This window comes from Serinus canaria, chromosome 4 (assembly GCF_022539315.1).
Source record: "Serinus canaria isolate serCan28SL12 chromosome 4, serCan2020, whole genome shotgun sequence".
Lineage (NCBI taxonomy): Eukaryota > Metazoa > Chordata > Aves > Passeriformes > Fringillidae > Serinus > Serinus canaria.
Window position 1 is genome coordinate 48,492,413 of NC_066317.1, and position 22,524 is coordinate 48,514,936.

Here is a 22,524-nt window from a genome sequence, read left to right on the forward strand (position 1 = left end):
CTTGGCAATGACTGGGATTCTGACGCTGATTTTAGAAATGGCACACCAAAAAACGTTTTACTGCAAGGCCACATGCAAGTGACAGAAGTCTGACTGAGGCAGGGCCAACTCTGTTTGCAGTTGCCTATGATGCAGGTAAGAGGAGTCCCAAGGAGCATCTCTTCTGTCCTTTGTCATGATGCTCTTCTGCCTCACAAGTGACAGGGACCCCGCTGACACAGTGACACATTGCAATGCAATGCAGCAAGAGGCTTTTCACAGGCAGTGGAAAGGCCACCACAGCTGTAGTTAAGCAGCTATATAATATAAACACCTAGACACAAAACCAGTTGTTTTTTCCCTGAATTTTATTTTTAATAACTGGCTGCTCAGAGCACAAGGTGAAAGGCACACAGGTCTGCTACGAGAGGTACATGATGATAACTGGTCAGCTCTTACCATTGTGAAGGAAATCTCTGAGACATAAAATACATTTCCTCATATTCAGGGACATAAATTTATTATTGTCATTTCAGAGCAAGGTAGTTTGGCTAATCCCATTGTGGTCATATCTGGCTTGTTTAAGAAGCTGAACTGACTTGTAATTAAGTTAAGGCAGTTGACTTGCTCACAAAGGCAAGAGCAGACAAGCATTCTGATGCTCTGAAATGAAGCTTTTTATTCCTTTTATATTAACTTGAGCTGTGTGCAACCAAAGCACTAGGATAAAGTGCTAAAAAGACATGGGTTGCCCCATTTATTGGAAATTATTTTAATGGCTGCATTCACTCAAATGCTATAGTAATACAGGAAAGGCTGAGATGTAAAGAGTGCTGACATTTCTTTTTCCTTCATGTCTGATCCCTCTGGTGATTTCTTTTATAATGGTGCCATATATAGAGTCCCTTAAACACATTTGCTTTATTAACACAAGTATCAGCTAGTTTGTGTTCACAGACTTTACTGTGTTCACAGTAAACACAGAGTACCCACAAAAATTGCACAAAAATTTGCAAACTCTTAAATGCAAATATCAGGCAAAACAGTATCAATTATATCTACCAAGCATGAATAATTTTCTGCATGAAAAATTGGGGAGGGGCAAGAGTGATGATTTGAAACATATTTTTACTATTTACTTGTAGAAAATATTTCTATTGTGTTCTGCATATCAAGTAAGTTTAAAAGCCTGGGAAATCTGTATTCAAAATAATTTTTTAAAATAAAATTTTAACCTGTTTTAATAACAAGCAAAAAGAAGATTAGCAACAGAACATCAAATGGAAAGGGATCTGTTTGAGAAAACAGAAGGAGAATATTTGGGCAAGGTCTGTTCTGTCAGCTGAAAGCTTGACTCAGCTGAGGCAGGGCTGCACATTTTTTCTGTTTTGCTGTTTTTCAGAGCAAAATAAATTGAAAATCCACATGTGTCATTTTACTGTATTTTAAATACCAGACCCAGATTTTAACCTCTAAACAGTACCCAGGGAGCCGTTACCCAAGTAAACACAAGCAAAACCACCCTGGAAGGGTTTCACAGCAGACCTCAGCAGTCCCTTGGTGTTCCCACCACAGAGAACAGGGCTGCAGTTGTGCAAGCAGCAAACCCCACTATACCACTCAGCCAAATCTTCAGCTGAGTTCTGCTGTGTCTAGATTTCAACCTCTTTTTGGGGCTGCCACACTCTTTGAGCAGGTCGGTTCTATGGATCAGGGAAAGCCGCATAATTACAGGCACTAAAATATATGTGCTTCACAGCTTGTTCCCGATGAAAAGTGCCTTTTAGCTTTGAGAGTCTAAAAACCACCAGACTGTGAAAATTTGAACTGTTTTTTCCACAGAGCAGGAAATCAAAATCCCCATTACTTTATATTCTTTCCAAATTGATTTTAAAAATCAGCTGGCTTCCAGTGGCCTCACACTTTGCACTAGCTTTAGAATGCACAATCAAGAGTATATCAAGCCATCCCTACATTTTCTGTGTACCCTGTATTGTCAGTTCAGACATCTCAGAGAAGCCTATCCACCTGGCTTCACTGAATTGCAACAGACATCAATTTCTTATGGTGTGTTTTGCAACACACCATAACAAGTTTTGTGAAGCTAATACAGATGAGATGAGATGAGATTTTCGGTTACATTTTGTCTGGGTTCATCTGTGATAACAATTCTGTGGAGCCTTCTGGTGCCCGAATGTGGCACTTTGCGGTAGATACCACAACACAGCATTGTCACCTGGTGATTACTGCTCTTCAGCACATAAAAACTGCATGAACTGTTGTAAACAGACTTTAACCCACTGAGGAAAGAAAAAGACAGCATTTTTCATGCAATCTTTAATGTTCAAACTGTAACAATGGCTACTTTTAATTAGAGTTACAAAACTTAGACTTCCAGTGGAGAGGTGTTGCAAGAGTTGACATGTAGAATATTTCTCCCAAAAGCCAAAAGATTTTTAACCGAGGACCACAAACACTTGGCCACTTGCATAACTCTACACAAGTACAATGCCATTCAGATTCTTTTACCAATATGTCAGTTTTAGTGTTTCAGTAACGAATTAACACTTGAGAAGAAAGAGAAGTAGGAAAGAGAAGAATTCAGGGAAGATGGCTGGTGACAGAAGTCCGTGTCTTGTGTGCTCAGGTGCAGAAGTTTGTAAAGATTTAAAGATTATATAAAAACCTCAGATGAGACCGGGATGTTTTTATGATCAGAAGTTTCCCTTACAATCAGGTTGATGAGAGGTAAATATTCAACAGTCTAGAAGCTGGTGGGACAATCATAACACTGGGTGTTCTGTGTCCCACTGGTAATCAAGGTGCCTACAGTGTAAATACTTGTTTACCTACATCACAGGTGAGATAATCCTACCTTTTATGGCACCATGCTAAAAGTCCCTCAAAGGTTAGTTCCTAGCTAGATGAAGGACAGGAAAAGAGACAAAGAAAATCTTGCTGCAGTAATAAGAAATTCTCTTGGGATGAGACAGATCTGCAAAACCTGAGAGGGGGTGCAGCACAGAGGAGACAGATATGAGGAGGAGGGGACCACCACAATTCACAAGGAATGCACAGCATTGTGGATTGAGCCCACTTCATCTTCTAGCAGAGTTCTCTTACACACCTGAAGTTTCCATTTCCTTAGCCTGCCTTTCTGTGTAGGAGGGTAACTTGGCCCCAGTACATCCATAAGGATTTGGCTCCTGGACTTGACAGGCTCCCCAGGATGTAAAGCCTGTTTCAGTCTTAATTGAATACAACTTAGACAATTATACTTAGCATGCAAACTCAAAAAAATGTCCTTTAGTCATTCTAAAGTCAACCTTGCTTTGTACTCAATCTTTTACTAATGTTGGTGACTGGTTCCACTAAAACCACTGCTTTGAAACAGAGTGTACTAAAAATATATGAGAATATTAGTGCTCCTGAAAAAATATCTTCCATCTCTGGAGACTGAAATCTTTTGCCTCCAGAATTACAGCAGGGACAACAGAGCTGATGGTAACACAGATTCATCCCTACCAGACCAACCATATGTCTAAACCAACCCTGTCTACAAGCCCTGAGGTTGTAAGCCAGTGAAGTCTAGGAAGAATCAGATTAGTTGCCCACCTTTGACCACATTGTTGAGAAACAATATTAAGGTAACAAATCTCACATAACTGCAGGAGACAGCTGTCAAATGTCACTAAGTTTTGATTACTCCTATGCTGGACATACTGATGACCATTATGCAATGACTCAGGCAAGTCCAAGGCCTGCCTGCAAGGCATTTATTACATGGATAGGACAGTTCATTTCTGTAGTTAGCTAAAGGGAGAACCATCAAAATGTTAAAACTAACTTTTGTGATTTTCAACAACATATCCAAGAGTCCTCTAAATAAAATACACATTGCTCATGTTTTATATACTACATTCTTAAGTAAAATAAAAAAATATCCACGAGGACAGAGGTGGGGGCTGTTCCAGGCAGAATTTTGTCATTAAATAAATGCAGATGCAGATGCAGACAAACAAAAAACTGAGGAACATTGACAGAAATAAAACCAAAATCAGTACTGCTCTTATCTGCAGATCTGCAGGCTAGACCTGCTGCAGTTCAGGCTTGCAAAGTCCAAACACAGGCTTGTGAATAAGGGTATGCACCTTTCATTTTTCAAGACAGCACAGATGTGTTTTGGAGGGAAGAGGCTCAGATAAAGAGCACACCTGTCTCATAAGAGGCACCTGCACTGTGGTCCTGCCAGGAGCCCTTCTTTGATTCACCTCCCATTCTCTCTGCTGCAGCATCTTTGTGAGAAAACAGAAAGAACAAACATGAGCAAAACCACTGCTGACAGTCCTCAAAAGATCTTGCACTCATTAATGGAGAAGAGCTTCCGCCTGTTCTGCCTTTTGGCTTGATTGACTGCAGTCCTCACAGCATACTCAAACACCTGCTGCACTCCCCTGTTGCTGAGGGCAGAGCACTCCAAATAGCCTTTGGCTCGCACATCCTGGGCGAGCCGCTTTCCATCTATAGGGCTGATGCAGGAGGAACTGTAGGGACCCATGTCTCGCTGGTCAGTCTGAGTGGCCACCACCAAAACGGGGATGCGGGGCAAATGGCTGCGGATCTCGCTGATCCATTTGTTCCTGAGGTTCAGAAAGGAATTATGGTTTGCCACCGAGTAGCACATTAATACCACATCTGCCTGTTGGTAGGAGAGGGGGCGAATGCCTTTAAAGGCATCGCTGCCAGATGTGTCCCAAAGACCTAAGCTGATCTGTACGCCATCCATGAAGACATCCACTCCAGTATTTTCATATACAGTGGGTCTGTAGTCATCTGGAAAAGTCTCAGAGGTGAAACGTACCAGGAGAGATGTTTTCCCAACGGCAGAGTCTCCCACCAGAACACACTTGACTGAATCCAGCATTTTATTAACATCCAAGGCCAAGAGTGCGGTCTCTGTGCAGCAGGAGCTGGACGGAGAGATGCAGTGGTCTTAGAAGCCTTCTATATAATTTCCATTTAGTGAGAAACCATCCAAATCTCTTTACTTCTTATGACTCGATTCCACCACTTGAGACTAAAATTTCGTTTTCTCCCACATGACTCTGTCGGTTTTAAATCTTCAATCAGTCAAATGACGTTTCTGGAAAGTAAAAATAAAATGTAACATTTATAACTCACAGAGAACAAACCATTCCTCATCAAGATGAAGATGCCTGGACACATCTTTGGACAGGCACGGCAAGTATCCCTCACTGAGGATGATGAACTTTTCCATTTCCTCCCAGCCAGCTGTGTGTGCAACAGCCATTCGCATAAATAACCTTCTTACTGCTCCACAGGGGCTAACAGTCTTAGCACTATTACCATTTTCCACTGACACAAGCTATTTTTTCCTTCCAATTGTCTAGAGACTAATAAAATTAATTTAACTTTGATATAACTGCTACTAATATGCTGTGAGACATTCCCTGCCTCTGACTTTCACCAAGACTGACAGAATCCTGAATCCCTAAATGATCAGTTCAGATTCCCTTAAAAATGTAGCCACGCTCTCTAGAGGTAGTCAGGAGAAAAAAAAGCTCTTTGCTAACCAATTTGACTATTTAAACAATCCCATATGAGACAGTAACACAGTACCAAAAGAGGTTAATTTTTTTCTTACAAATTGCTTTCAACAATCAAGAAGAACAAGCCAAAGAAAACTCTACTACCAATGCTTGCCCCAGTAAAAATTTCATTTGAAGGGATTTTAACTGTCCTGGCATTTACTCTCTTGTAAAACTGCACTAAGAGTACTCTTCAGAGTATGTAATTGCTTTTGAGCTCCTGCCAGCATTCAGTCAAATTTTCCTATTTTGAAAGCATTTGTTTCTTCCCCACTAACTGTGTGCAAGATTCACTGCTCACACAGGGTGACACACAAGATGATCCGAAAATCACTAACAGCAAAACTGAAAACAAATTAGTTCTGATGAACAAGAGTAATTAAAAAGAAAGTATCACTGCATAATTTCAAAATGTCATATGTTTGTTACATAAATAATATATTTCTGTTTCCTTCATATATGCGGAGAGACATCACAGCTGAAGGCTATTTGCACACATATAAATAATGGCCACAAAGGGCATATACTATATTTTACTGTAATGCTCTCCACTTTCAGTACCCTAACCACCCCCTCTCCCTTTATTTCTAGAACACTCCAAGCTTTGGCTTACTCCACAAACGGGGGAACACAAAGGGAAAGTGCTAGATGAACTTAGAGAGAACATTTTACAGGTACCGACAACTGCTATCGCCCTGCTTTCATTCTGTGCGGAGGCCATGCCCTACCTCCTCTGGTGCTGCTGGCACACCTGCATCTCTCCCACCAGATGACCCGGCTGCAGGAAGACTGGAGCACGCTGCTTTATAGAGGTGGCACCAGGTCTGCGGGCTGTCCCTGTGCGTGCTCGAGTTACAGTATCTGCAGGAGTCATTGCAACAGACGGTGCTTCCTGGCCTGCCAGCGACACCGTGCTCTCAGCACTGCCGCTCGCTTCCAGGAAGTGGGATGGAGGCTGAGGCTGCTTCACGACATTCCTGGCTGCCGGGAAACAGGCTGCACTGTGAATTTAAGTTTTAGTGGCAGCAGACGAAAATTTGCTTTTAAAGATTCATTAGATCTAACTCCACTCTTTTGCCTTCTCTCTTCTCCAAACAAGCTCTCAAGGGAACTAAACCAGACCTTTACAAAACACATCTATAAAAAATTCAAAAAGCGTATGTAGGATAAACATTCAAATTGCTCATATGAATCAGAATCTCTCAGAGTATTCTATTTCAAAATTGGGTCAGCAATTTTATAGTTTGAAAACACCTCAATTTCACCACAAGAAATTTCACCAAAGCTGCATATTCTCAGGAGAAAGTTTCCATGTACCAAGTAACCTTTTCGGAGCAAACATTTCTTTGGTGCGAGTAGTCCTCAGTACCTTCAGGTTCATTATTTTGCACACATTGGAATGTGGGGGAAAATAAGGATGTCCAAAGCATGACTTTTGCAATTTCATAAATGCCAAAACAGAGAAAGACAGATAAAAGGATTGTTCTGGCACTCAACTTGTTGATTACCAGGTCAAATTACGCTGGTTATTTTGAAAGTATAAAAATTACTAAAGATTGAAAGACATATTAAGGACTAGTGAATATGGCTAGTTAACAGACAATACAAGATACTAAAATATTCCACTGTGACAGTGCAGAATTGTTTTCAAATCAAATGATATTGTTCTACATTCCATCAGTGAATAATAAAAAACCCTGGTATATAACAAGGTCCATATTGTGATCCTGTGGACAAATTGCCTTCAATGGCCCTGATCTTGCATTTGGTAACAACAACTCATCTGCCTCCATATACAATCAGGACTACATATGTGCATATTGAAGCATTATCTGTAATTAGGCACATAGCTGGTCCTTGTCGCAGCCTCAGGATAAGAGCATCAGTAGTGTATTAAAATAATTACACAAGTTCACCTCACTGGATGGAAAATGCTTGATTAAGCATCAATAAAAAGCAGTGTCCTTTAAAGAGCAGTTCTTCAAAGTGTCCTTTAAAGACAGTACTGGCCACTTCTGTGCCTCAGTATACAACCAGTCTTATAAATATTTGCAAAACTTTTTGTCCCCTTCTCTCATATTCTGTCTTGGTCCGACAGCACAGTGTGCTACAACCATTACAAGATTGCAGAAAACCTTCTGATCACAAATCAGAGATGGAGTCTAAGCTGTGGAGGCTTTTTTTTTCCTCCAACAAATTGATTTTCAAAAATTTACCAACTTTATTAAGATCATTTTGAGTATGGAATTCAATATATAACCATGAAATTCAATATATAAACCTATAAATCTTATTTCATGCTTTTTTTGGTTTATGCTATCATCACTCATAACAATAGAAGATATTATTTGAATAATGAGGGAAGAACTTTTATGAAATCACTAGGTATAAGAATGCATGTCTTATTCTTGTGTGGTCATGCTGAGTAGTGATCTTTAGTAAACTTCAGGTTTTGTTCCCTCTGTCTTTGGAATACAGACACTATTGTGTGGTTACAGAGATCTCAGACTTCACTGGAGATGTGAGCACAAGGAGCCCTACAGCAACTGCTCTTTGGCAGTGTCTGAGCTGCACCTCAGCAATCTCATGCAGGTAAAATGCCTCACACTTGCTCAGGGCAGAATACGATACGGAGAAGGTGAATGTGGTCACCAGCCTGCAATGGGATGGGATGAAAAGCAGAGCACAACAGCACCGAGCTCTTTGCAGGTATTCAAGTGAATATACATCCCATGAAAAACTTATCTGAGAAAGAGCTTGAAAGAGCTCTACCAACAAAGGAAAGCGGGACTACTGTATCAAAAGGGGTAAGTTTATCAGCGGAAAAAATGGGATTTTCATTTATGCCAAGAATATCTCTGGCATCTACTATAAGATCATTGTGAGCATGACTCGCTAGGGCTAAACATCTCCAGGGATGGACAGCATCTTATGATAGGAGAAAATAAAAACAGTTAGAAACTCCAATTTCAAAACCTCTCTTAAATCCTGATAGTGCACACTCAGGTAGGCTGGAATTTCAATGGAATTAGCTCATACTTAAACAAACCACGCAAGCAAACATCCAGCTTTTTGGATCAATCACAAAATGCTTCAGAGAGTTAAAGCAGTTAACATGCTAACTATTATTGCCATTACCCACTCCCTACCTCAATTACATCTCAGCAGAGTTCCTGTTTATGTCAGGATAACAGCAGATTAATTTTTCAGTTTGAACACTGTGTATGCTAGTTCTTGAAGAGAGTTGACATGGCAAGGAAATTAAAATATTTAGACTAATAGAAGAGGTGGAAACCACAGGAGATACTTCGACTAGCTGTGCAATACTTGAATGTACATTCTGTCTGTGCCTACCTACTCTACTCTCGTAAGTCCCACCTCACACAGAAGTGTTGTCTGCAAACAGTGCCTACAGTTCTCCAATGTGCTGACTGTAACCATAGCCCCTTGCAATTGCACCACAGATTTGTAAGAACTCTCCTCACATCCTTTAGCTGAACCGTCAAGGAAAGGAAGGAGGCAAAAAGACTACCCTCACTGACCAGAAGAGTGTGCAGCTTTACACCTTCACCTCCATGGGCACAGTGGTCACTGCAGGGCGTGGACAGGGCCTGAGAAAACTCCTGCAAGCAGAAGGAGAAGGAGGAGGAGGAAAGCTGGCAGGAATCAACACACGGCAGGAACACTGCTGCCTGGTTAGTGACAGCACCCAGAAGATGCAGCCCCTTGTGACACAGAAACTGTGGCTGTTGTGACTCCAGTTTGGACACTCTGCTAGATCACCAGGTTGTCAAGGTCACACTACCTGGTTTTCAGCTCTGTGGATGAGGTATGCTTGCTCCATTCAGATACAAACCTCCAGACTGCTTCCACAGCACAGGTCACCTGAAAATTAATCCATCAGCTGCAGTCTGGAGACTGCAAGCAAACAGCTCCTTGCTGCATCTGTTATGCATTCACTCAGCTGATTCTCTGACATCTGCATTAGCTGCCTCCTGTTTTCTTAACTCCTTTCAAGACAATTTCGATCTATAGCCCTGTCTTGCCAATCAGCCTCCTTCCACCTCAGAGAATGTCAGCATTTCAGTCCATAGTGGCATTCAGTGGTGGCACCACTGGCTCACAGCCTGTACCTTTGCAAGGTGCTGCATCTTTTCACCAAACTACTCCACCAAAAAATCTCCACTGAACTCATTCACTTCCTAAGGTGGCTACCACAGGGGTCATTGCTATTCTTTGGCCCAAGAGCAAGGTGGCAGGTCAATCATTGGCAGAATAATTCAGCTATCTGATATATTTGTAATACTGACAGATTAAGTGCCAGATTATCTTTCAAGGTGCTTTTATATTTTAAAGAATTGAAAGGATGCTTAGAAGCTTGGATGAGAGCTTTTATACAGATATTTTATCCTTAAGTACAATAATTTCTTCAATGCCTTTCTAAAGTTAGAAAAGCAAGCAACATGCAATGAGCCCATATTTTCAAAGCCAGGATGTCTTGTCATCTCAAAAACAATCTCCTTCCAGAATTAAAAAAAATTGCAGACATAAAAACTTGGAAATTTTTCTTTCACTCCCTTGTTCACAAAACTGAAATCCTGTTCCTGCTTTCAAATCTCAGTATTTTATTTTGAAAAAAAAAACCTAAATTTTAGGTTTAATTTCCAATTTATGAAATTTCGAGAAACTAGAGAACCACTTTTTTAGAAACCTTTGCAAAAAATCACTACTGGATCAAGACAACACCTGAAATTACCTCTGTTTCTTTCTCTGGCAGTTTTAACCACTGCAAATGAAGAGAAAGATTTATGATCAAATATTCAGTAATCTTGTCAACTTTATTATTAGCAAGGAAATTCCCTCACATTGAGAATGTGAAATCTTGATATAAAACAACGAACACAGACCGATGTTATTTACAAGATTAAATGAGATGTGAAGTCCGAGTAAAGGGATGAAAGCTTTTTGTGTAATGAAATATATGTCTTGAAATACATGCTTACACATTGCACATATATATAAGACCACTTAATGAGTTATCTTCTATTTTAAAAAATTCAATTCTAATAGTAATTTCTTTAGTAATAGTACCTATAATAATATATAAGCAATGCATAACAACGCATCTAAAGATCTATTCAAGTCACTATAGTTGCTGAGAAAAACAATTTAACTCTCATTCTAATTATAGAATTAGACAAAAGAAATATTTCTTTTATCTTCAAGAACCCTCCTTCTGTGGCTAATCACACCTTGATTCAGCAATTTACAAATTACACAGGAACACAGACTATTAGAACCACTCCAAAAATTAACAAAAAGCCTGTAAGACCATTCATGCACTGATTTGAGATCCTAAATCTGTAAATAGAACTCAATGAGATCTGGCAATGCTAAGTACCCACTTAAAGATTCAAGCCATTAGTCTGAAGTAATTTTTCTCCATGTTTATGGTGTGACATGGTAAATTACAAACTACATGGCATTAATGTTATTATGGGTCATTTTCAAAAGGGATCCATTTTCAGTATAGATGTTCTCTACAAATTAAAATTGGGGTCAATCAAGAGTAGGAAAGTAATCCCTTCAGAGAAGATCAGCTCATAAACCATTCTCAGTCTGATCCAATACCCTCAAAGTCACCAGAAATGGAGCAGCATGTCATGCCTGAAGTTAGGTAAGCCTAACCTTCTCCTTCTGCAGGATACTGGATATATGTCACCTCTCTTTCCCACCCTCCTCTGTGTTTTCTCCTTGTGCTTAAACAGAGAAGAAAGTTTTGAGTTTCACTACAGACGCAGCTGTACATGGAGCAGCTGGTGAGCAAATGTCACACACGTGTATGTTCGAGCACAGAAGTTTATCAACCATCTGTGAGTCTGCTGTCCCTCACAGTGGCTGTTTCTGTACAAACACACACACACACACACACACACACATATATATGTACATATATATTAACACTGACACAAAACTGCTCCTGGGTCCAGATGGGGATACAGTTACGCTTGCAGATGAACATGGATAAAGTGCTGTGTGCTGACTCCAGTGCTGTCACACATACCGACAAATACTTTTTCTACCTGAATTACTTACAGGTCAAAAGCAAATTTTCAGCAACTCTAACTGCATTGTAGCCAAACGGAACCCTTGATTATATAAAACGTGTTATATTTAAGTAATTGACTTTAATCAGGCTACTGTGGGTATAGAATTATTGACATGTAGAAATGCTTGCAGCTTTGCACCTCAAACCAGTTCAAATTTTTCATGCCACATCCTCTTTTAGCAGAGTTAAATTTCTTGAAGTTTGAGACAAATCAAAAAGGCACATTTTTGATTTGTCAACATATTTTGATAACATATTTTGGTAGGATTTTTTTTTACATATTTAACTCTTCAAAATCTCCTCAAATTTTTATGGCTGTTGAAGTATTCTTTGGCTGTTGAAGTACTCTTTTATTTACAACCTTCAACAATTTTTTAGTTTTCTTTCCAGGGAGTCTGACCCTACCCCTATTTCTGCTTGTTCTTTATTTTTACCATCTGCAGACACAGGTATCCATTTCTCTTTCATACACAACTAACATTTCTTACTTTTAAATAATCATTCATAATTTCTCAGAGAGAATTATGCTTTTGCTAGACTGGATGTATAGAAGTGTACAAGCACATATACAGATACAAAAAAATATTGAAAAGAAATCTGTGCATATTTAGAATCAAAGTATTTCAGTGATGAATCAATACACGTATATATATGTATATGGACATACACATAGGTACATGCATATGTGTATGTCCATATACATATATATATATATATATATATGGACACTTTGATATTAATTCATTGCAAAAGACATTGCTACAGATTGCTATAGGAAACAACGTGTTGTGGGCAAGATATCTTACCATCATTTGAAAACATACATATATATTTTGCATGAAATGGATGCATTTTGAAATGGTCATGGTCCACATACAGGTACCTATGTATTTGTATGCACATGAGCAGAGATTGCTGTGCTAAATGGGGATTTGCAATAACCTAGGTATCTAATTGATAGAGTTTTACATATAAAATTACATAGTCACCCATTGTAAACTGTTATATTTCTGCTGTGTATGCAGCCATTACATTTATTAGACACATCTTTACAATATGTTACAATGACTTGCTAAGGAGATGCATAGATTCATATTAAATCCCATAGATGTGTGACATGATAAATTGTTAAAATAAACTGGCATCTCCATAGACACGCTTGCATTTGCAGTCAAAAGGGGCTCCCCCTCTTTCAGAGCCTGTGCCAATCCCACTGCAGTGGAGAGGGCTGACTTCTGTGTGTTTTGGCTCTAACCTGTGGTAGCACTGCACTCCTCTCCTTTGCCTGCACACTACTTGACCTTCTTGACTGGCTCCCTTAAGTGCTATGAAGTAATCAACAGTATCAGTATAGCTGAAGCTAATACATAAATGTTACAGGTGATATAACATGCTCCTCAATGTTAAAATGTCTTTAAAAAATTGCCCTTCCATTTCTCCATTTTCCTCAAAGGATCCCTTGCAAGATCTCCAACTTTACTTTCAGAATAAAAGTCTCTTCAGGTTCAACTTTGCTTTGATTTTATAAAATGCCTAGCACAAAATAAGGAGGTTCTCAAGCCTAGATCTTCTTCCCCTAATATCAGCAGGAGAAGGAGGTTCTCCATGTTCATTAAGTTATGTATTTGCACAGGTTTGATTTCAGTGGGAGGTAAAGGCAGAGAAGGAAAATGTTAGAACAGAATTCGCCAGTGTTCCATGCAAGATTATTTTTGTATATTTTGTGAGAATAAAGTGTCGGATGTACAAGTGTTTTGAGTAGTAATTATGTTAATCAAACAATACACAATAATGACCTCTTGCTAAAACATAATGATTTGGTTTTTATGCAGGAAGAACTCATATTTACTGCACGTCACCATTCGTTTTGCTGTGATGAACATCAAACTTCGGACGTTCATGAGCAAAGCTAGCAAAAGAAGCAACAATAATTTGGTTGGGTATTTATTTTATAAAACAGAAACTCCCTGATAATTTTAGCTTTTTCCCCTTAGGATTGCCAGTAACAAAAACCTTTTTCTTGTGTCTGTACATATCAGAGTGTTTAAAATCATACTCCAGATTTCACATAGCAGGGAAACTGCCATCTTAAATTTTCTTAAATTTTGTTCTTAAATTTTGTGTGCACGCATGTACACAAAAATCTGAAGAGCTTGCTTTGAAATAATTTCAATTACTTTTCAAGTAGCAGGTGTGATATAAAACATACAATTATCATAACTTGTCTTGCATTTGTTAATTTATGTTTTTTATCTTTTCGATTTTTTCAATACATTTTTAAAAAGGAGTGGTCTTCCACAATCTATGCCATGACTTAGTATTCATGCACTATATCCAGCACACAGATGAAAATAAGAAATAATACCTTTCCATTATACAAGCAGGATTTTTTTTCTTACCATGCAGCCTCTCTAGAATGCCTTAATTGAAGCAGATAAAATTAGATTAAAAAAATGGGCATGCATACTTGCCTTCATCAAACTGCCTACATTCCATGCATAGTTATGATTAAAGCCCAATTTCAAAGGAACAAGCTTTCTTTTCTTTTTTTCTTTTTTTCTGGAATTAGCACAAGTTATACCTGGTAGCTCAGATTTTATATTGATTTATATCTTAGACCAACCATATGCCAGAGCAGAATATATATTTTAGTGCCTGATTTCCTTTACTTTCCTCTGATTCCATTACAATCTTGTTCTCTTGCTACCTTTATATAAAACATATGATACTGCAGACAGCAGCGAGTCATATGGAATAGGTTAAGAGGAGAAAAGACTCTACAACCAAACATAATACATAAATTCTTCTCACTCATTCTTCAGCTGAGAATTTTGAGAAGCCATTTCATATATTTATAGCTGACATCCACTTGGCTTTCAGTCAGTTTAAAGATCATGCAAATCCCCATGCTATGGTAAATCTCAATGCAGAGTTCTTCAGTGGGAAGCATAGAAAGTTTTCCTTGATTTTCTTGATTTTTACATATTTTGAAGGAAAATTATCACACATATGAAAAGAGAGATATTTTAGGAGAGAGATGTTTGAACATTATGAGAACATTTCCCATGCCTTATTTTTGAATCCTGATGGACTTGATTCAAACTCAGAGATACTTTACGCAACAGCTTTTCATCCAGAATTAAACCTCCACTGAAAGAGATGGGAATTTAAAAACTCACATTTAAATTGATGGAAAATAAAGAAATTATATGAAGGGGTTTTACAACAGCCGTTTCATAACATTTTTATAGTGAGAAAAACAAAAGCTCACAGATAATTAGATAGATAATTAATAGATAGGTTAATTAATATATATTTGGGTATATCAGTAGCCCAATAACTTCAAACTCCAAAGTCTTTACTGGTTTTTAAGCACAGTCTTTTGATGGAAATAAAAGAGGCAAGCTGAAGACTGTGTGTCCACCGGCATGCCTATCAATGAAAGGAAAGAACAGTTTTCTTGCAAGTTTGAAAGGTTTCATATTTTTTCAATGACCATAGCACAGGAAACAAGTAAAAGAGACCCCCAGCTACACAGAGGTCCTGGTCTCATGCTCTTACATTAGGAGAGCCAGTTATACCTATATTTTGACATAAATCAGTCTAACCTTCAAAAGCAACACACTGTCACTCATGAGGAGAAGTGGTATCACCAGATGGTACAACAACCTCAAGCTGGCAAGTGTCAGTTACTGGTACTCACGCTTGTGTGTGAGAAGTGGCATCACGCACAGTATGTAACCACAGCCCACTGTGCCAGCTTCTGCCAGGAGAGCTCTTTGCTCCTTCTCCAGCACATGCTGGGTCTTTCCTACGTGACAGGTCACTGTGGCTCCCCATAGAGAAATCCCCAAACCAGAGCAGAATCCTCATGTGGTTTCCAGCAGGTTCATATGTTTTGTCAGGTAAAGAGAAACATGCCAAGTTCAGCCCCAACCTCATCCCTTAGCAATTTACACTTCTCCTTGGCTTCTGTAACCAAAGACCAAATGCAATTGCTCGTGCAAAAGCAACACAGTGCAGATGCAGCAGCACGCAACTGTGCAGGGGGGAGCAATAAAGGGTTTGTGATAAGCACTATTGCTCCCTGCCACTTTGCCAGCTGCTCATATTAGACCTGATACACCAACGTTTGTAGCCATTACTTCCAGTACTCACACTCTGCATTACAGAGGTTTCTCAGGCTCCAAAAGTCTCCTCTTCCACTGTACACTGATCCTTCTGGTGGATTGGAAAGGTTTTCCAGTCCTTCACTGATGTAAAAATTGAAGGACAACTAAATCCTGCTAAGCAAATATGAAACTCTACCTGGTTTTGTGAAGAAGAGCTAATGGTAGGCTACAGCCCACAAATTTTGTTGTTACATTGCTTTGTTGTGTTTGTGTGATCGTGCCCAGCATCTTAAGGCCATAATGCTTTAACAGTGGCCTTGAGACAGCTGCAGCCAACTTCCTTTCTTAATTGTTGTGCTGGGGTTATCTCAAAATATTTTTCAGCTGTAAGTTGTGTCATAGCATGGAAACATTTGAAAACTGCAGATTAAATAAAACCACACACCACTAGCCAAAAACATAAGAACCTAATTTGGGAATGGTGTTAAGCTGTGTGGTGTGATGTCTAAAATGCTACACCAAGACTTTTGAAAAACGCAAGTTTTACAGTTACTTATTTTATCTCTTTTCAAACAATAATCAAAAGCACTATAGAAAAATCTCCAATTTTTCATTTTATGGTCAATGTCAATCAAATTAATCACTTGAATGGTGCATTCAGTAACACTCTAGTGTTTCTTAGGGAAAACTATAGAATCACAGCACCAAAATTTTATAAAGAAAATGGGGGGTTAAGAGGTAATTTTCACAGAAAATCTTATACATTAAAGTGCCTAACTCACCTGCTGCTATACATCTAGAACTGCACAGCGAAAACAAGAGGAGAAACAGCAGAATTCCATCTCCCTGTCTGGGTGTCCTCCTGGCTGGTTATCAGAAAGCATCACTGAGAAAAGCTCCTTGGAGTTTCCGCTGGTACAGACCCACTGCTCTACAAAAGAGGCCAGCCTGTGAGACCGCCACCATGCTGACTGCTCACTTCCTGTGTGCTCTGGGTGTGCTGCAGAACACCCCGTACCTCTCTGAGGATTTATATGGCTTGCCCCTCACTGTACAAGAGATTATTTCCCCAACATCACTGGCACTAGCAGTTGTTACCAGCAATGGGACTTTAGCACCAGTCTCTACATTTTGAGGCCTGACACTCTTCTGCTATGAGATTATTTCACACTGCTTTGGCACAGTAAAATTACCTTAAAATGGGATTAAATTACAGTAATTTACAGCCATGTTGCCCTGCTGATAGCCCATCAATCTTGTTATACATGAAAATCAAACCCATTTTTATTGGGTTTAACCTATTTAACCCATTTAATTCCTTGCTCTGGAACTTAGAAAGTACAGATTTATAAAAACACTGATTCTCTATAACTACAAACCTACAGATTTTCCTGGTTTGCAGCACGTGATCTGGGGAATGCAAAATTTGGTATTATGCCTCATTAAGACCTACTCTCTAAAGTTAGCAGGAAGCAAGTGCACATGTGGCTTTTTGACCCTGCAGTTACTGCCCAAATCTCAAACATGGTATTCACATGAAGTCTGTACCCATTTTCCCTGGTAGATTTGACTCCATTTGTATGATAGGTCTTCAGACTGGTCTCAGAAAAACGACATCAAATCCCATTCTAAAGTCAAGTAAGTATACACATATGGTTCTTCCTACTGGAAAACCACAAACACACCACACGCTGACATAAATTGTGGGGTTGAAAATGTGGAATATGAAGCAGCACAATCCCACCTTATTCCAACAACAACAGACACCAAAATTTGCTGACAGATGTGCCTGTTAACAACTAACTTTTCTCATTTACCCTACCTTTTTCTTCTGCAAGTATTTTATTCAGGATAAATTCCACGTTAAAGCTGGCTTCTGCCAAATGCCATAGTTCAATTCCTGCTCCATCCAAAGGTGGAAACACAGCTGAAATGAGAAGTTTAAAAATCTTAAATCCACATTCAGATTTTTTGTGGGGACTTGTGTCAGAGAGATGGTTCCAGCCTCATTGTGCTTTATCTTCATTCACCTTTCACATTAATTGCATCTCATTGGCAATGTGACAAGACCATTCCATCACACTAGAGCATCAGAAGATGCAGGGTTTGTGAGGAGAATCTGGAAATGGGTGTGCACAGATGTGCACACATACACATACACACATACTGCTCTGTAAGGGGACTCCACACCCTAAGCATGCCACAGTTGAATCAGAAAGCAGAGAAGAAGCCATGGGAGTGACCTGAACACAGAGTTACAGACGTGGCCATTTAGATGGAAATCTTCCAACTCAGAAGGTGGCACAGGCATTTGTTAGACCCAGCAGGGCCAGGCAGCTGCTGGAGCCAGAGCCAGCCACAGATATGCTGTCAAATTAAAAATACTTTGAATCTCGCTCCAGTCCTAAGAATGTGTTTCTTAAATTCTCACAATAAAATCTTCACCTAAATTTGTTTGGGAATATTTAAGATGAAGCAGAACAGTTTCCTCACAAGCATGATGTACTTCACAAACAGGGAAGAAGACCATAATTTTAAATGTTGCAGATTTATACATGCCTATCACTCCTGCTTTCATAGTTCATGCAACAGAAAAGAGCGTCAGAATCAGATCCACCATCTTGAGAGTAACTCCCATTTTTTTCTCTTTTCTTATATCAGTTAACATGGAAGAAAATTTTCACACCCCCTTTTCTACTTTATATAAGGACTTTTTACGCTGAGGTGCATTTTATTGCAGAAAATGCAAAATACATTTTGCATTTTCTGCAATACAGAAAATGCAAAATGTAGGCCAGCGTGTAATTGTATATCTCAACACCAAGCATTTAACAGATGGTATTTAGCAGAAAAGCAAAACTGATTATGTGAACCAATTTCACAAACCTATCAATAAAAGTAATTAACAAAAGTAAACCAAAATATATTGAATTTGATTCAGAATATCAATTCACATTAGGACTCCTAAGAAAAAAAAAAAATTGCAATGAACTCACCAGAGGCAGGAAGCTGAAAGAGGCTGTTGAAAATGAACGTTAAAGAAGTCAACTACCCTAAATGAGACAAGGGAAGAAAAAAAAGAAGAATGGTGTTCTGTGTTCCTGGCTTTTTCAGACAGACTTCTTTTTTAGCAAATTAGAACAATTCTATAACTGAGAAGACAAAAATCCAAAAGCTCTAAAGGCAACCAGAGATGCCTGTGCATACAGGCCAAAGCAGTCCTGGCAGCTGGGTCTAGTTCATCTGGAGGCAGCAGTCACAGCAGACCCAGATGCAGAGTGACGAGAAGGAGTGGAGAGGTTTAGCGTAAGTCAGCTTTCTGGGGAGAGCTTTGCAGCTCTGCCTCTGTGGGTTTGTTGTGGGTTGCTATATCTTTCTGTCTTTGGTGACTATGGGAGCAGATGTAAAAACCTTGTAGATGGGGGAGGGAGGCAAACCCTCCAGGCTGCAGAAAGCTTTCTCTTTGTACTCTGCTGCTCCTGCAGCTGCATCCTCCCTGCTACAGGGGCCAATGTTACAGCGCAGCCCAGCAGCTCAATACGTGCAAGGAGAAAAGGAGCAGATTGACAACTGCCCAGCATGGCTGCGTGCAATTCACGCTCCAGTAGCAGAACGACATTTGGGATCTTTCTGCAACTTGGAAAATGGCCCTGCCTGGAATATGGTCCTGCCTTTACAGAGGAGAGTGTGCATGTTGAACTGACTTTGTGCAAAAACCCAAGGCAGGCACTTTGGGCTGATTCAACAGTGCTGTGCATGGTTTTGTTGTAATTCAGTCAGGATCCCTCTGAAGTTCTGGTCAGGAATGATCAGTAGTATCATTTTATCAGCATATATGTTCTCTCTTCTACCAGTAAAAGGAGGTTGAGCAGGTGGAGACACCACAGACATTGAGACTCCCACCTTTCCCAGCAAAGACAAAGTGAGCTGTCCAGATCCGCATCACTTCCAGCTACCACCACAACTACCACAACACTGAAAGCAAAACTGTGATGGTAGTTTCAGGTTTTCAAGTATCTTTGGTCTATACTTTAGGATATATCAGCACAAGAGGTTGTCCACTATGTATGATCAGGCAATCAGACTGCAGGGAGGGCACTCCTGTCCCATTCTCCCGAAGCAGCCCCAGTGCACTGCTGCCTTTAGCTCAGGAGAGCTGCCCCTGAGCTAAAGGCGAAGGGCCCGGATGACCAGTGCAGTGGAACATCTGGTCCTCAGGCAGAGGCATGAGCACTGGCTTCCCAAGCAGCCTTGAAACCCAGAGGTACAGAAGTGGAAAGTAATTCCTTTTCAGCAAGTATTTTGGGCTCAGTGAAATTATCTCTAACCATGTCTAACCATGAAACAGTAGCAACACACTGCCTGATCCAGATCTAACGCCAAGCTGTTTATGTTCATTGCAGGATGGAAACTTTCTGAAGACAGCTAATGAATCGGTCCACATTGACATTATGACAGTATAATGCATTCCAAGATAAAGTCATACTGCTTCCAAGAAAGATTAAAAACTAACAGAATAATTTAAAATATAAAGCAAAAAGGAAACAAAAATACAATTTATGTGTACATGAAAGGCAGTTTGTGCCAAAAAAAAAAAAGAATATAGCCTATGTAAACATGCTGTAAACCTGCTGATGCAAAGCTTGTAGAGCAGTGCTGCACAGTTAAGCTGGAGAACCAATTTGTTTCTTTTCCCTACAAAATGAAATTAATTATGTTGATTATCAACAGTGATGAAGTTAAGGAAAGCTCACAGAAGGCCTTTTGGGAATCCTATCTTCTTAAAATCTTCAATCTTCCTTTTAGTTTGAGACAAGATTTTGAATAAGGGGCTTCAGCGCTTCACGAGTTTATGTGAGAACTTGTGTTTCCTCATTTTCACATTAAACATCTATTCATCTGGTTTTAACTAGGTTTGGGTTTCTCAATACCAGCCTAAGCAATCAGGCAGTAAGTTTCCATTGCAATTGTGATAAAGCAAATCAGACACCCAAATATTCTGAAATGTTTCCATCAGAAATATTCAGAACTGTCAGAAGTAGAGAAATAAACACTATTTGCAAATTATACTGATTTAAAATCTTTGGTGATCATCACCGATTTTAGGTCTGCTACAGAGAGCAGATACTTAAAAATGCAACTACTCTTCTCTGTTTCATGCTGAGATTAATCCAGATGTGAAGCCATCTGGCTAAGTAGTTTGCATTTTGGAAAGAGTGCATCCATCTGTAAAATATTTCATAAACATCTTTGAACTGAGTGAACTCAGCAAAGAAACAAAACTGTAGAGTAAGAGATACATTCTAACATGTCTTGATTTCCACCCATTTCCCTCCACTACATTTCCTGAATTATCTTGACCCAATAACTTCCCAAAAATAGTTGAATTTTATTTATTTGAGACCTTTCTCAGTAATACACATACTTTATGCATTTGATCCATTATTTCACTTCTAAGAGACCTGGAACTCCAGCAAAAGACCCTCAGCTCCATGCACGTGTAGGTAATTTCAAAGTTAGATGTAAAACTGACACCTGACCTGTTTCTCTTGATCCTTGGTTGTTTGTTGGATTGGCTTTTGGGAGTTTTTTTGTCTTTCTTACCGCAGTTTTTCGGCTCCTTTCCACCTCTTCATGCTGTGCAATGAAGGGGAACATCTGGCTGTGAGAAAATAGTGAATACATTAGAAATTACATTGCTTCTCCTTTTTAAAAAACTCATTATGAGTCATTATCTGTGACTTTCAGAAACAAACACCTTGTTGCAGAAAATATTTATGGGGGTGGAGCAAAGGCTTATGATTTATTTTTGCATTGAGAAGTAGGCTGACAGCAAAAATAAAATCTTAAACCACAAGTAAATAAGGGTTTATAAGAAGTTATGTAAAATAACATTACCCAGGGTCTTGACATGGGTCAGTCTACAAGAAAAGAAATTACCTAAAATAACATTACCCAGGGTCTTGACATGGGTCAGTCTACAAGAAAAGAAATTATGTAAAATAACATTACCCAGGGTCTTGACAATGGTCACTCTACAAGAAAAGTCACATTTCTTCTTAATCCACTGCTTTTTCTACCTCTTGGAGAAAAAAGAAAGCTGCTGGTGTTGGGAAGGGGGTTGAGATTAAGGAAGGTTGCTGTTCCTGTCCCTCCTGCCTGATTTCCTTTTAGTTCTCAGATTCACTCAGCTCAGATTTTGGTCTGCGTCGGATAGTGTGGTATGTGCAATGCTCAGAAAGTAAACCATGACACTCTAACCCTACAAGCCTTTCTTCTGTCTCAGATGATCATTAAATTACACAAAATAAAGCAAATTGTTGCTTATGTCGAGACACTGCACTGGACGTATAAACAACAGACATATAAACAAAACACAAGAAGATATACACTTATTTTGTGAAAAAAGAGCCTAATTCTATTTTGGTATCGTTTTCAAAGGGAGGCAGGAAAAATGTATGTGGTCAGGATGCCTGCTGTGTGTTGGGAAAACTGGGATGTGCCTATTTGCTTTCCCCTGAGTTCCTGGGCAGTATAGGGGAAATGAGGTAGGTGGCCCAGACACATTTCAGCCTGGGGGTGATGTCATTCCCTTCCCAGGAACAGACAGCTCAGCAAAAGGGAGGCTTCCTCACGGCATGGCAGAGAGCATTGCTGAGGGAGTCTCTGAAGCAGACCAGGCACAGTAACTAACAGGCATTACGCATTGTGAGAG

The 22,524-nt window shown here is 39.5% G+C and overlaps 1 protein-coding gene across 5 annotated transcripts; it reads right to left on the reverse strand.

Annotated features, from left to right (window-relative positions):
* Nucleotides 1-329: 329 nt before the first annotated feature.
* Nucleotides 330-21,471, reverse strand: RHOH (ras homolog family member H). Of its 5 annotated transcripts, none has more exons than XM_030239520.2 (4): nucleotides 21,414-21,471; nucleotides 18,806-18,828; nucleotides 17,632-17,736; nucleotides 330-5,122 (listed from the first exon to the last, which is right to left on the reverse strand). In XM_030239520.2, exon 4 carries the CDS (start codon nucleotides 4,901-4,903, stop codon nucleotides 4,328-4,330), a length of 576 nt encoding a protein of 191 aa, XP_030095380.1. In that variant the 5' UTR covers nucleotides 4,904-5,122; nucleotides 17,632-17,736; nucleotides 18,806-18,828; nucleotides 21,414-21,471; the 3' UTR covers nucleotides 330-4,327. The 5 variants fall into 5 exon arrangements, with proteins under 5 accessions (XP_030095380.1, XP_018781325.1, XP_030095378.1 ...); XM_018925780.3 differs by lacking the exon at nucleotides 21,414-21,471 and adding an exon at nucleotides 19,017-19,446 and having other exon boundaries at nucleotides 18,806-18,862; XM_030239518.2 differs by lacking the exon at nucleotides 21,414-21,471 and adding an exon at nucleotides 16,592-16,740 and having other exon boundaries at nucleotides 18,806-19,446.
* Nucleotides 21,472-22,524: the final 1,053 nt, after the last annotated feature.

What these genes read in the sequence shown, in the direction of transcription:
- RHOH (XM_030239520.2), bottom strand. Translation starts at nt 4,903, where the DNA reads ATGCTGGATTCAGTCAAGTGTGTTCTGGTGGGAGACTCTGCCGTTGGG.